This window comes from Theobroma cacao, chromosome 10 (assembly GCF_053813885.1).
Source record: "Theobroma cacao isolate CCN51 chromosome 10, ASM5381388v1, whole genome shotgun sequence".
Classification (NCBI taxonomy): Eukaryota; Viridiplantae; Streptophyta; class Magnoliopsida; order Malvales; family Malvaceae; genus Theobroma; species Theobroma cacao.
The window spans coordinates 23,403,373-23,419,738 of NC_142648.1; the positions used below are offsets into that span (position 1 = coordinate 23,403,373).

The window sequence follows — 16,366 nt, forward strand, 5'->3', positions numbered from 1 at the left end:
TAGATTGTGTGTGTGATGGGAAAGGCAATTTGTGCTGTTTAGCTAAAAGGCATATATTGCATTGAAAATCTTCTATGCAATCCACATCTAAACACCATTTATAAATTTGTTTTATTCTTTGTGGTGATACATGACCTAACCTATAGTGCCATATATTAGTCCTATAGTGCCATATATTAGTCCTATAGTGCCATATATTAGTCCCATGGCTCAAAAAAGTACAAGCAAACTTTGAACAAACATCATGTGTCAACTTTGATTATTGTACTTTGTATTTACAGACTTAAAAACATCAAAACCAGATTTAGAAGGAACAGAAAGAGACTGAGATTGAATCTGTACAACAGAATCATTAGTAACAAGAACTTTAGGTTTTTCAAAACACAACTTGGCAAAGGATTGTGCATTCAATTGTCTTTGTATGATATAGAGTCCAACAATGACCTTAGCATGCCCAATCATTGTCAATATAAGAAGGTCCTAAACGAGATAGTGATTGTTAGCAAAGAATAAGCATTTAGTTTTGTCTTTTATAAGTTTGATAACAGAGACTAAAAGAACATTTTCTAATCTTAAGTTTTGAGTAAGTTGAACTGTTCCTAAGTGTCACAATAGCTTTAGTTTTATTAGGCATCTCAAGAAACATATCATCAACAGAATTGAAAGAAATGAAATGATGCAGAGAACATGAAATGTGATCTGAAGCCCATGTCTAAAATCCAAGTGTCATGATTCAATGTAGGCAACATATATGCAGCAAAATTAGCTAAAAGAATATTTGAAGAAATTATACTTGCTAGTGTAGAATTGATAAGTAAAGGTTTGTTCTATCAATGATTTTGCATTATAAGAGTTTTTTTGGCACGTGTTGTATCATCCTGTTAAGTAATTAATGCTATAAGCTTTTGAATTTGTGCTTTAGTCAAGGACAATTGAGATAATGCACTTGTTGCCGTGTTTTCAAAATTATCTTGTCCAGAATTCCCAACTACACTGTTTATTTATGAACCTTCCTTCTTGAAGTTCCCTTTAAATTTAGTCAACTTAAAGTTCTCAGGAAACCCTATAATACGATAACACTTTTCCTTCAAATGCCTTTTCTTACCACAATGTGAACCCACAAGATTAGTATTTTTTTCTTTTTCCTTCTGTTACAATAGCAACCATAGCTGAATTTTCAATAGGTGATTGAGACTATATAATCAAAGACCTTTGTGATTCTTCTCGGATCACAAGACTGTAAACTCGGTCAATACTTGGAAATGGCTTAAGCATCAATATATGTGACCTTAACCTTGAGAATGACTCATTTAAACCATTTAAAAATCGAAACACAACATCTTTATTGTGTTGATCAACATGCTTTTGGTAACAATTGTTCTTACAACCTCCACAATCACATTGGGGCAAAGTCCTAAAATTCTTTAATTCTTGCCAAACAGAATTCAATTCTGTAAAATAAGCATCCATTGACCTAATTCCTTGCAAAATATTGCCCAGTTGAAATTGAAGATTGCATATTCTAGTTTCATCTGGATGGGAAAAACGATTCTTCAATGTCCCCCAATTTTTTTTTTGTTGAGTCCATGTACATAACATTTGATGCAATTTTAGGTGTCAAAGATTCAAGCAACCAATCGACTATTAAGCTATTGCGTCTAGACCAGTGTTCAAATAATGGATCTATTGACTTTGGCTCTTTAATCGTTCCATCTATGAATCTTCTTTTCTTGCGAATTGACAATATAAGCAAGAAAACTTGACTCCAAGATGTATAATTTGTTGCAGGACGCTTAGGATTTTTCACCACCAATCCATGATGATTGAGTGAGGAATATAGTATGGAGAGATAGGATTTTCTGCTGAAGAAATCTCAAATTTGGTTGATGAATTGGCCATTTTTAAGGTTCCGATCGAGGAGAAGCAATGTACGAGTCTGAAATGTAAATTGGATGAAGGAAAAGAAGAAATAGCAAATAAGCTAACAAGATGAGATTTTGATGTGAAATCTAACAAAAATAATTGCTTTGATACCATGTTAGGTCTCAAGATCTATTAATAGTGAAGGAAAAGCTTCTGGAGAAAGGAAAGAAAAATACCAAAAAGGGAGGAAAATGAACTAACTTCTTCATTTAGTTAAGAGTTAGTTTCAGGTTTTTATACAAGAGTATTAACAGTGTGTAAAAATTAAAATTAAAAAAAAACTTATTACAAGTAAATAAATATTCTATTTATTTACAAGCTAGACACGTGTAATCTTACACACATGTAGCTACTCTATCTAACATATCAACTTCGAAAGAGCAAGCTAGTGGTTTTTTGAAATAGTGGATATTTTCAAACCTCTTGGAAGATATTGTTTGAAAATGAAATTCATAATTTTCCTAGTTCCTAGATTGAACATGAATTGTCCCGTGGAAGAATCACCACAAAAGCCCTTTTCATATCTTTCTCTCATGATACAATGATGTAAACAAGTCTTAAGCTTCTTTTTTTTATTTCTGTTAATCGAACTTTTAATCTATTATTTGTTGTTAAATAAACACGGTTTGACTGAAAAATATTGACGTGGGTAAGGATGTGACTTATTTAAACATATATAAATGAATAAATTGGAACATTAACATTTTAATTTTACATGAAAAATGTTAGATTGATACATTTTATGTTACCAAATTGAAATTGAGTAACAATAATAATTCTTGTGAATTAGTCCCAAAAAAAAAATCTGGTCCTTGAAGGAAAAAGAAAATCTGAATATTGCATTAATATAATTGATGATTAGGTAGTAGCTACTGAAATGATTACCAATCACTTTCACCCAATTCGCCATTCTTATGAATGGAATGGAGTTTTTTTGTGTTATTTGACTTCTTATTCTTATTAATGGCTGTTAAACATAGGAAGAAATTAAAATTAAACTTTCCTCTATGTGTACTTCTTATTTATGATCAAATTTTCATTGAAGTAACCAAAAAAAAAAAAAAAAACCTATCTATTGGGTTTTATGTTTATAGAGTTGCTATTCTAATGAAATTGGGTGGAATTTCATCTGTATATTGTCTACAAGAGCTTTAATGAATTGACAATCTTATTGCTTGTAACAACCTAAGCATGGTTTTTTAGGTATTGTGTCATCATTAAAAGCATAACATTAGAATTTTTGAATTTAATTGGGCTAATGACTACAATAATTTAGAAGAAATCCATTAATGTGTTATAAAATGATCTTCAGTTTAGAAACTTAATTAACAAAAGCGAATTAATTTAATATGTCAATGTCAACCAAATTCATACAGGGCATCAAAGTTGTAGTCGCTCTCTATTACTTTTAAATTATAAAATTCAAAACTAAAAGAGTTCAACTCCAACGCTACCACCAGGCGGACAATTACAAGCCAAATCCATTCAAAATCCCCAATCAAGAAAACCTTCACTCCTCTCCTTTCTCATTAATCAAGAAAACCTTTTGCTTTCCCTTCCACAATCATCGATCCACAATCCTGCTGCTGCCATGTTCGTGGATCGTGGGATTCAGCTTTAAGCCTTCTGACGAGTCACTGATATGCTATCTCTTCAGCAAAGTCACTAGCATGTCTATGCTGCATCTTGATCAAGACTTAATCAAGGATTTTGACTTGTATGGAGAGAAAGAACCTTGGGAAATATGGGATTTGTATGGTGGGTGTAATCTTCAATCCGATGAGGATCTCTACTTCTTCACTAAGTTAAAGAAGAAATCTCAAAATAGTTCAAGGATCAACCGCTCTGTTGGCATGGGTACGTGGATGGGTGAAGATTCGGGTAAGCCAATATATTCTCATTTGTCAGCAGTACAGCCCTTGGGGTTCAAGAAAAGGTTGCGATATGAAGGCGGAGTACCACATCAAGTAGGTCAGTGGATCATGCATGAGTATAGTTTGAATATTGATTTGGTTCCCGAGAATGATCAAGGTTACGTGCTTTGTCGACTAAGAAAGAATGACCGTGAGGAGAAAAAGGCTGAGAAAAGAAGAAAGCTGATCACATGAGAGCTAGGGTTTATTGTTTTTTTTTTTGAAAAGAAGGTTAGGGTTTAGGGTTTATAATTTTTGCCTTGTAAACTTAAAATCTATGTAATAAAAGTAGTGCGAAATTCGATTTCATGATTCATTGGATCAGTTGTTAAAGCGTGGCACACGGTGCTGCTTCCAAGGCCGTAAAGGCACCTCAGGGGTGAAGTACTTTTCTTTTTGTTCAGGTTGCTGTACATTATATTTTAATTAGCTTAACATTTTGTTTATAATTATTCACTTGGGAATATGATTTTATTTTTTTTAACATTTTGTTTATAATTATTCACTTGGGAATATGATTTTATTTTTTTTACATTTTAGTATGTATTAAAATCAGAGGGAACCAAAGGTTCACCCCTGGAAAGATGATTTCAAGGATTCTAGTTTGTTACAGACATGTTAAGAGTAATAGCAAAGAATCCCATCCACAAATGTCCCCCAAACTGTACGGAATCGAGCATCGTAACACCCTTGTAACATGATATCTTACCATCCCAAAGACATTCATTACAGACTCTATACATTCCACAACAAAAGCACTGTCTGCATTAATTTACCTACCCTTCATGACCTCCGAAACAAAAACAAGAATACAGAAATCAGACAAACATGACAGAACATCGATTCAAGACACAATTACTGATCCTAAATGTCAGTCTCCTTGAAAATCTATTGAGAAAGTTAGAACTTGGGTATGCTATGCAAGGGAAGATGTTCTAGATAGAGAAATTGTATAATTTTAGAGACTTATTGTATTAATCTGTATTTTATGGGCTCATTAGCAATCTAATATTATTTATGATTTGTTAAATGGTGTGATTTCTCTTTGATTAAGTTTGTGATCGTGGCTTTATATCTAATATTATTTCAGCAATTATGAATTGATTTCAGGTAAGATACTTAATATGCATGGAGACAGAATTTCCTTTTTGCCTCTGAATTTCTTATTTCTTGTCCCATGCATATTTGGTATTCACATGTGTTCATCTGCTTTAGTTATTAGTATTGGGCTTACACATGAGGAGTCTTAAATGGTGTTATTCTAAGCTATATGAGCACGTAACGCGTAATGTGCTTCAATTGAATAAGATTTATCCACAAGACATGTTTTCTCTGATGCCTCATATGCTTAGAATTCCAGTGATGAGTATGCAGTCATCTTGATTCATCCCCAAAAACCCCTGTTCCCTTGTTAATGAATCCAAACAGAAACAGAGAAAAGCAGTGCAGATTTTTTTTTTTTACTTTATCCAGTCATCATTTTTTTTTTTTCACAATGAATTTTAATTCGCATTTGTAATGTCTTTCCTGAATGAGTTCAACCAAGCTGTGTGAACTTGACCATTTGTGGGATTGAACATCTTTCAAGCTTTTCTGTTGTAGTTATGTCTTAGAAGATATTGTTTGAAAATGATTGAAAGATCCTTGAGGTATGGATTCAGATCTTTGTTATCATTGAAAGGTCATGAAAATCTATTGAGAAAGTTAGAACTTGGGTATGCTTTGCAAGGGAAGATAATCTACATATGCAGTTGAAAGATCACATTCCTCTACCGTATGGTAATTATAGAGTATATGTTGAAGGTCTTAACTTTGGCCTTATGGAATGTGATATTCATCCTCTTGCTTTTGTATCCCACATTACCTTAACCTTAATGTTATTGTTCTTAACTTTGGTTGGAATGAAATCAAAGAAAGTCTTGCCAAATCTGACAGTAAAACCAGCTGTAATGAATTAATTTGGATACTCGTAGTCGTTACATGTTGTAATTGATCGATGAATGGCTTTGCTTGCCTCATCAAACTGTAATTTTACCTAATATGGCTCTTTGTAACTTTAGTTTCATCGCAATATGGAATAATAAAAGGCTTTTATTATTTGATTCTGATTATTTAATGCTTGCTCCACCTACATCTTGGACCCTTTAAAACTGTTACCATATGGCTAAAATAAAGAATACGGTGATCAAATTATCCTTAGCCATATGCGATCAATTATAAATTATACAATAGCACATCCTTTAAGTGTGAACTTGTTTCTTAATTAAACATGTCATTTAGATAACCATCAGCTAGGAAAATAGCTTGTAGCTGGCAAATGATTGTTTTAATTAGAAATTATGATATGCTTTTCACTGTTCATCATCTTCATTAAATTTTATATATAAAATATATAGATATTATTTTTAGATACCATTTACATCTATAAATAAAAATTTGAAGTTCTAGATTAGATCCATGAATGGCAAACATTTATTTTACTCATTTAATTACAAGTTCACAATTTTCTCAAAAACAAGTGGAAACTGGAATTCATAATTTTCCTAATTCCTATATATTGGACATGAATTGTCCCATGGAAAAGTCACCACAAAAGCTCTTTCCGTATCTTTCTCTCATGACACAATTATATAATTAAGTCTTTAAACTATAACCAAACTTTTAATTAAGATCTTACTTTTTTATTTGTATTAGTGGAACTTTCAATTTACTATTTATTATTAATTGAACACAGTTTGAATGAAATCACATGCACTTCATGACCTAATCATTTGTAGAACAGCTTCACCTAACGCCGTAACTTGTATGGCTGCAAACCAGCATTTAAGCATGTGTCCATGCAAGTTCGGAAGCACAATCACAAGCAAAGCAATAGCCAAGATTGTAGAAACCTTGGTAACCAAAAGACACAAAATTAACTATCATGGCTGCCAATCCTGCAGTAGCATTAGCAGCACAACGTGCAACGGTTGTTCCAGTATCAATGTGCCAGCAGCTTCGTAGAAATGTGGTAACCAAAACACACGAAACTAAAATCATGGCTGCCAAATCCAATCCAGTAGTGCAATACGAAGCTGGTCTCCTAACATCCACACCACGCCAAGGGCTTCATAGAAATCGGGTAAGTAGTAAAAGAGACAAAACTGTCATGGCTGCCTATCCAGTAACTATACAATTTGCAACGGATATTCCAGAATGCACAGAGTGCAAGCTTGAGAACCTTTCTGGGCAAGTGCTCAGGCTGGATGACAAGACCTTTTGGGAAGGGTCTATACTTGATCTCCCAAGAGAAATTATTGATAAAGCTGAGTTTACGCACATAGCAGACGCTAAAGGGTCAGTTATAGGTTCAGTTGGAGCTCTTGTGTACGTAATCGGAGATGGCACTTCTAAGTGGATCATTGCGGGGAGCAACTCAAAAAATGATCTCAACAAGGTATTGTAATTAATGTATATTTTGAATTCGTAAACATAGTCTTACAACTTTGAAATAATCAGTTAATGCATCAACTGCATGCATGCAGGTCTATACGGAGATGGTTTCCTACGATGTTGTTGATTGGGATCGCATCAAAGAAAGTACTGACAAATGTGGCAACACCGTCCACATTGAAAACTTGGGATTCTCCTCAGATGTTGAAATTGATCAAACCAATGCTAAGCCAACAATGAAAGAAAAATTTACCATAGCTTAATTTGCTTATTCATCAAACTCTGGTCGCCAGGCTGTCAAAAATAAATAAATAATATTGTAATAAATTTGATAGCCAGCAGACTTTGGACTGCTACCAGTGTCTTGATTAATTATGTACTTTTGCTTAGTGTGCGTCTGCAATAAGTAGTTGAAAGGCCTTCAAACTGATGCCAATGTCTATATATGGCTATAGTTGTAACATGTCATCATGATATGGAAAGTTTTTTTTTGAAATGCTATAGTTTTATTCCTTGTAGGAATTCATCGACGCAGTTGCAGGAGTACAAAAAACCTGCTCTGCTTTACAAAAATGAAAAGGCAGCCCATGTTAATGGCTGTCATCCTCCTGCAAGCCCTCATACATCATGGTTTAGCACAACCCTCCCTCCCTACCAAGCTCGCTGGAAGCAAGACACAACCAAGCAAACCCCACAGAAAGGAACAAACCTTACCAGCTTTACAAAAGGCACACAGCCACACAGAAATAGTCCCCATAAACAAATCAGACAGACTCATGAATTATTTACATTAACATTACCAAAGGAAAAAAACAATTTAATTTATTTCATTTTTTAGAAATTTGATCATCAATTATTAACAATTAGCATCAGATTGGATGTTGATCGAAGTGATATGTTTGTTGCCTGGTGGTAGTCTGCATCAGATTCTTTTATCATGGATTCGGCCAGTTTATGGGGGAACCTTCCCATTGTTATTATTGTAATGACTGTTGACATTATTATTTTTAGTTAAATTTTCACATATAACATATCTACTCAAGCACTTTTAAAATGTAGAAAAATCTCAAAATCTTTCTAACATTAATAGAAATTTTTTATTTAAATGTATTTTTCTTTTGCATCATTTTCAGAGCTATTAAAAAATTGGAAATTTTTATCTTTTAATAATATCTGTAGACTTCTTTTTGGAACAAAAAGGAAACAAAATTATTATCATATTAAATTATCATTCTAACAATTTTATTATTCATAAAAACAAAAGTTGTTCATAACTGATGAAAATCCTCATATAGGAATTGTTGTAGTTAAATTGATAAATTAATTAATTAATTAATTTAACCCTATTCTTAATTTATGTCTTTTCCCAAAGGTTTACAATTTTTATTGAAAGGCAAAAGGTTTACGATATTAACATAGAAGATTAATATTTCCACCTACGTAAGTATTAATTTTAGAAAATTGTTAATAATCTATGCTTTTCTACTTCGTAAAATATAAGATTAGCAACTCATCAACAGTAACTCTACATTTGTAGTTTTCTTGTCCTAGCTATCCACAAGTGTGTCCTTTAATGGGAATCTACGTTTGGAAGACTCCTCCCTTCTTCAGAATTCTCTTTCAAATTAAACTTCCACCGCTTTTGTAGACACCATGTTGTATTCAAACACGTTCCTACGGACGGCTTTGAGTGTTTCCACTTTCCCACTGAAATTTCACTACATCATTCTCTAACATCTCATCAATCACCCACGACGCACCCACTCTGCTTTAACCTCTCTCAACCTCCAAGTTTCCCTTTCTTGCACTCTTCTTACTAAGCACTTTGTAAATCTTTTGCTTTCCCTTCCACAATCATCCATCGACAATACTGCTGCTGCCATGTTCGTGGGATTCGGCTTTGGGCCTTCTGACCGGTCGATGATGTGCTATCTCTTCAGCAAAGTCACTAGCAAGTCTATGCTGCATCTTGATCAAGTCCAAATCAAGGATTTTGACTTATATGGAGAGAAAGAACCTTGGGAAATATGGGATTTGCATGGTGGGTTTAATCTTCAATCCGATGAGGATCTCTACTTCTTCACTAAGTTAAAGAAGAAATCTCAAAACGGTTCAAGGATCAACCGTTCTGTTGGTACTGGTACGTGGATGGGTGAAGATTCGGGTAAGCCAATATATTCTCAATTGTCAGCAATACAGCCCGTGGGGTTCAAGAGAAGGTTCCGATATGAGGGCGGAGTGCCGCAACAAGTAGGTCAGTGGATCATGCATGAGTATAGTTTGAATACTACTTTGGTACCTGAGAATGATCAAGGTTACGTGCTTTGTCGAGTAAGAAAGAATGATCGTGAGGAGAAGAAAGCTGAGAAAAGAAGAAAGCTGATTACATGAGAGTTAGGGTTTAGTATTTACTAGAGATTCAATGTAAGAGTTAGGGTTTATTATTTGTTAGAGATTTAAATTCAAGTTGTAAAATATATTTCAATTTATAATATGATTGCAATTAAAGTCATGTATCTCTCTCCGTAGAATTCTGCTATCTCTTTTTAAGGTTTCAATGGATTTTCCTCCAAATCATATGGATCTTCTTGGATTTCATGACATTTTCACAACTTGCAAGGGTGCGAGCTGGTAAAATATGCTAGAAATTGTTCCAATTAAATACAAATGGGTCTGTCGACTAGGTATTATTTATTGTTCGAATTACATACAATTGTTTTGCTGGATTCGATTAGTAATAAACACTACGTTTTTGCAAAGCTCTGACTACTGCATTAGATGACACAGTTCCATGAACATAAATTGCTTTCAGTTTGTGCATTGTTTATCATGTAAATCAGCATTGCAAACCCTGTTCCTTTTTATTCCTTGTTAATGAATCCAAAACAGAAACAGGGACAAGCAGAGCTGATTTTTTTTATTTGTTTTTACTTTATCCAGTCATCATTATTTTATTTTTTTTACAATGAATTTTAAATCGCATTTGTAATGTCTTTCCTGCTTGAGTTCAACCAAGCTGTATGAACTTGACGATTTGTGGGATTGAACATCCATCAAGCTTTTCTGTTGTGTGCGATTAAGTTCCATGGTTATGTCTTAGAAGATGTTGTTTGAAAATCATTGAAAGATCCTTCAGCTATGGATTCAGATCTTTATTATCATTGAAAGATCATGAAAATCTGCTGAGATATCAATTTTTAGGTCAAGCTTGGGTCTTGATCTTGATCTTAGAATATTGTGTTTATATTAATAGTAAATTATCCTAAAATGATTCAAAAAATCGAAGTGATTGCCACCTCTAGTAACATGATTCAGCTGAATGATTATTTTAAAATATTGTGTTTATACAAGATATATAGATTCTAAAATGATTCGAAATTTACTTGAACTCAAAATAACATGAATCTTAAATGATTCAAATATAAAACAATCTGAACCCGAAAATGTCTAGAATAATTCAAATTGAAAAAAATCCATATGAAGATAATCGACTTTGACAAATTTGACTGATTGCAAACTCTTGTAACATGCATCAATTAGATAATCACTTTAAAAAATTAGAAAGTTCTTCCTAAAAGAGTTAAAATTCATAAAACCGTTCAATAATAAAAATTTGAGATGTTTAACATTATTTTCTTCTGTAACATTTTGGAAATTGCTTTAAAAATTTTAGAAATGTCATCTTTGAGCAACATTTTTACAATTGTTTCTAGAACAGGAAGAAAGTAAATCTTAAAAATACATGCCAAAATGAGATTATTAAGTTAACAAATGATATTTTCAATAGTGATGAAAATAGAAATCCTTTGTACGTATTCATTTCTGATTACTGTCCAACATTACTGTTTTCTAAAATGTTAAGTCTGATAGGGGGCCTTACAAGTTTTTGGATTATTGACTGTCTTTAAAGAAATTTGATGAAGTAGATTCATTGGATAAAATTGGTACTGATCAGAATTGCTTACTGCTTGGTGTTAACTTGATAAGATTGACATTGTCTTGATATATTTTGATCATGATTGCACTTTTTTTATATTGGTTACTCTATAAACGATAATGTTTATGCTTTCTATAGAGTACAATAGGGATAGATAGGTACTCTAGCACTCACTTACACATTTGACAAAAGCAGTGCTTGAGAATCATCCGTCTTGGTCATATTTAATTATTTAATATTAGCAGGCAGGTATACTTAACATATCTGAATATGGGACAGGCAGGTTACCTAACTCTGTAACCTGTGTGGCCGCAAACTAGTATATAGGCATTGTGTCTATGCAAGTTTGGAAGCACAAGCAAAAGCAAAGCAATAGCCAAGATTATAGAAATTTGATAACCAAACCTATCATGGCTACCATTCCTGCAGTAGCACTAGCAGTACTACCAGATGCAGCGGGTGTTCCAGTATCAGGTTGCCAGCAGCTTCGTAGAAATTTGGTAACCAAAACACACAAAACAAGAATCCTGGCCGCCAAATCCAATCCAGCAGTGCAGTATGAAGCTGGTGTCCTAGCATCCACACCATGCGAAGGGCTTCATAGAAATTGGGGAAGTAGAAAAAGAGAAAACTGTCATGGCTGCCTATCCAATACAATTGGCAGGGGATGTTCCAGAATCCACAAACTGCAACCTTAGGGACTTCTCTGGCCAAGAGCTAAAGCTGGATGACAATACCTCTTGGGAAGGGTTTGAGACGGCTGCAAAGGAACTCCCAAAACAAATCCCAGAGAAAGGGACACCTAATTTTACGCACGATGCATTTGGATAATTGCCTGGAGCAACTAAAAAATGAACTCAACAAGGTATTGCATTGTATTGTATTCGTAACATACAATAAAATAATTAAAACCAACTCACACCATTAGTCTATCAATTGCAGGTCTATACTAAGATCTTCAAAGACGAAGTTGTTGGTTGGAATGCAATCAGAGAAAGTCTTGCCAAATCTGACGATGAAAGCAGCTGTAATGAATTTGGATACTCGTCAGATGTTGTAATTGATCAAACCAGCTCTACGCCAATAATGACGGTGACACTTTCGAAGGCAAACCCCGAGACGGAGTCACCAGCAGAAGCAAAAACTGAGGAGAAGTCAGCACCACAAGCATAAGCTCGCTTTGCTTGCTCATCAACCAAGAAAATAGCTTGTTGCTGGGTGTGCTACATTTAGGAACCTGATTTGTTTAAATGATTGTTTTAATTAAAAATTATGATACGCTTTTCACTGTTCATGATCTTGGTTAAATTTTGTACATAGAATATACATATTACTTTTAAATACCATTAACATCTACAAATGAAAATTTGTAGTTCTAAATTTTTCTTCCATAATGGATACCATATTGTAGAGATTTTAAGAGAAATCACAGGAAACAAACTAAGAAAATTTTTCAGAAAAAGAAGAACGAAAAACAGAGCTAAAGAAGAGAGAAATTTTGGGAAATCGGCTCACACTATTTTCATTCCCTTTTTCAATATATATGCCTCCTACATATATGGAAAATATTCTTTGGTTCAAATATGACCTAGGGATTGTAAAAACTAGCTGAGCTCACAGAAACAAAACCTAGGTATTTTTGCTCAATAATAACCTAGAAAAAGACAAAAATGAGAAAATGGCTTAATAGCCTTACAAAATGACAAGAATAATAAGAAAAAAACAAAGCACTTGTTAAACGACACTTTAGACAAGCGTTTCATACTTTAAAGAAATAAACAAAATATAAAACAGTGCCATTTTGCCACCTGTTAGCTGCTTTCTTCAAACATAGTTTCTTTTTTCCAACAAAGCTTTAACCAGTTAACAGTCTTGTTTAACTGATTAAAGAGTTTGTTTTTCACCACTTCAAGCTTTAACCAGTTAATGATATTTCTTAATCGGGTAGAGAATTTTTGCCAAACCAGCTAAAAATCATTTTCAACACACCCCCATGATCTTTAGCCTAGTAAACCCCCAGATTAAACCTAAGTCCCTCGAATTTGTCCTTACTCAACCCTTTGGTGAAGATATCCGCAAGTTGTTCATCTGTGTGACAATATTGAAGCAATATTTCATTCTTATTTACTGTCTCTCTAAGTCCATGATATTTAACCTTGATGTGCTTGGTTCAACCATGTTGCACAGGGTTCTTTGCTATAGCAATTACAGACTTGTTGTCAACATTCAACATTATACCTTTTACCTACTCAAATCCCAAGTTTGAGAGAATTTTTCTTAGCCACAGAACATGATTTGCAGCGACAATAGTAGCTATATATTTACCCTTTGCTGATGATTGGATAACTATTTCTCATATTTTAAAGTTCCAAAAAAAGACCTCACAGCCAAATGAGAAGCAAAAACTACCAATACTTTTCGAATCCTCAAATGATCCTGCCTAGTCACTTTCAATATATCCATGAAGATCCCCCCTATTTTCCTTGCAATATTTGAGACCCATAATTCACAGTGCCTGTAACGACCCCTCCTCGATTGCTACCGGCGTCTGAGACCTCCGGGAGATTCCACCAAGTCCCGAACAAGCCTACGAAAATTCCCTAGACATTCATTATGTCACGACCCGGAACTTCCCATGGGTCCTTGACAACCGTCGCGAAGCCTCGACAGACATTCTTCACCCCGAATGCCGATCAAAACCCCACAAGACTTAGCATCAGCTCCCGCATCTCCCCGGTGAGCGACAGTTATTAAATCTCATATTTCAAGAAATCATAAGTCGTTTTCAAGTATAATATTATTTTCTGGCTCACAAGGGCATTTTCGTCATTTTTCTTCAAAAATATCGAAACCCACCAACAACATTGTGTAAAAGCTAAATATGTTCATACATACTTTAAATCAAATAACTAAAGTATAAAATTACTTTTACAATGACACGTGGGCCCCCAACTAACCAATAAGATGCGAGTCTGTGAACTTACAATTTTGTCAATGCAAGGCTAACTGAAGTCCTTGATGTAATCGGCTATCTACCGACTATCCCGAGCTTGAAATGTGGGGAATTTAGGGTGGTGAGATTATAAAATCCCAGTGAGTAAACAGACACCATCTAAACTATTTAAAGGCGAGTAAATGGAGACGAATTAAAATATTTTTTTCCAATATATGTTTCATAACATGAATATTCAGTTTACTCAATTAATTAACATGGCTTATATATCTCACAAAACTTGGCTCCTGCCAAAATCATTCTCGCGGGTACCTTTGTCAAGATATCCCACTAAGACCGCCAAGGCTATTAAAAATTCATATCTGTAATAAAACACATTTTTCATTGAACATCACAGCCGTTCCTTGGCGTTGGCTGAGTCTTACTCTCACGTGGTGGTTAACGTGAAGTGCACTCAAAAAGCCCACCTCAGAAGATACCTTACGCACCTCTACGACCGAGATGAGAATATAAAGGAGTTTACCGTGCCCTTCTGATAGGCTGGTCCACAGAACCCCCCACCACTGCAGTGACTATGGATTATTTTATCTACCACCTGATTTATAAAATATTTTTCTACATGACATGACAATTTATCGCAACCTAACCTCTCAAGGCTGAATACACAGTACAAATAATTCTAACACCAAAAATCAATTTAGCCATTCATGCTCATAAATTGTCATAAGCCATTTAATTTAAAACCATAATTTACAACACAAGCAGCCAGTCTCCAATTACTCTATTTTCAAAACCAGTATTCGATTTTCCAGAAAATTTATAAAATCACAATTTCTCTTAAAACATAGCAATTTACCATTTAAACCCATTTTCATAAAATCACACAATTGTATAAAATTACTATAGATAATTAAGACGATAATAAGTTTACTCACAGTTTTCGAAAACTAAATTCGGGTACTCCAACTATTACTCCTCGGGTGCTATTGTTTTGCCCTTGCCAAAGGATTCACCACCTTGACAAATTGCACAATTAAGAGGTTTACTACTTTGGTATTAAACCACAATAAACTAATTTATACTACTAATGCATGGTATGAAGTGCAAAATATCTAAATTTTGCCTAAACGCGATGTTAGTCTATTTCAGTCTTTTACCCGATAAATAGATATACGCGTTCGTTTAAACTCCAAATTAATTTTTTTCATTTTTCATACCTCAATTGCACCCAAATTGACTTAATGTCTCTCAGTGTGGTGCAAATTATCAATCTCGGTAGCAAATTACGAAAATACCCCTAGTGGGTAAAAAATTCGTATTTTTACTCCGAAAATTCCCATTATTTTTCTAGGCTCATAATTCATCATTATTCATCATAATTCCTCAAATAAACATCAAGATCAGCAGCCAATATTCCCCTAGAAAATTCAGCATAATGGGTTTCAATGGGAGAAAATTATTTCTCTAGCTTATTTTTGCTATATTTCAATATAACCTAACTAAAATCACTTAATTCAATTAAAATCAACCAAAACTCAAGCTCAAAACTCATCCATGGAGGTTTGGCCAGCATGGGTGTCCATACCCACTTTCTAATTTTGCATGAAAATGAGAAAAAAAATGCATGGGTAGTGAAAATCACAAGGAAAATCAATGAAATTTACCTTTTTAATGCTTGATTTCTTGATTTCTCTTGATTTTCCCCAAATTTTTCAGCTAGGGTTCTTATTTCTTTTCTCCCTTTTCTCTCCTGGTTTGGATGGCTTGAAGAAGATGAGAATTCTGAAAATTTTGACCTTTTTAAAGGCTAAAATAATATAATAATATTATTATTTTTTTGTTTTATTAATTCCTTAAATTCTAGCCATCCATTTGTTTCCAAATTTTCACCATACACTTGTCCCACATATCTATAGCTTAGATAAAATTCTCAGACTTATCCAAGTCTTGGTGGAGTAATTTTTGAAATTTACACTTTTGCCCCCATAAAAGTCAAATATGACATTTTTACCCCAAAATCTGAAAAATTGCCCATAGACATATTTTTCATCCCTTATACTCATACCATTCTCCAATTTTTCAAATGTGATCTAAATTCTCTCAAAAGCTCAGATTTGGTTCGCGAGTGAAAAAATTACGATTTTGCCCCTACACTCCAGAAATCACCGAAATTAAACTTTTTCACTGCCAAATCCTCAAATTATACTC

General features: G+C 33.9%; 1 protein-coding gene across 1 annotated transcript; it reads left to right on the plus strand.

Moving 5' to 3' along the window:
• Positions 1–3,593: 3,593 nt before the first annotated feature.
• Positions 3,594–4,031, plus strand: LOC148760447 (NAC domain-containing protein 101-like). The gene has a single exon (XM_088810490.1). It carries the CDS (start codon positions 3,594–3,596, stop codon positions 4,029–4,031), a length of 438 nt encoding a protein of 145 aa, XP_088666616.1.
• Positions 4,032–16,366: the final 12,335 nt, after the last annotated feature.

Coding starts and splice junctions, on each gene's coding strand:
- LOC148760447 (XM_088810490.1), top strand. CDS start 3,594: ATGTCTATGCTGCATCTTGATCAAGACTTAATCAAGGATTTTGACTTG.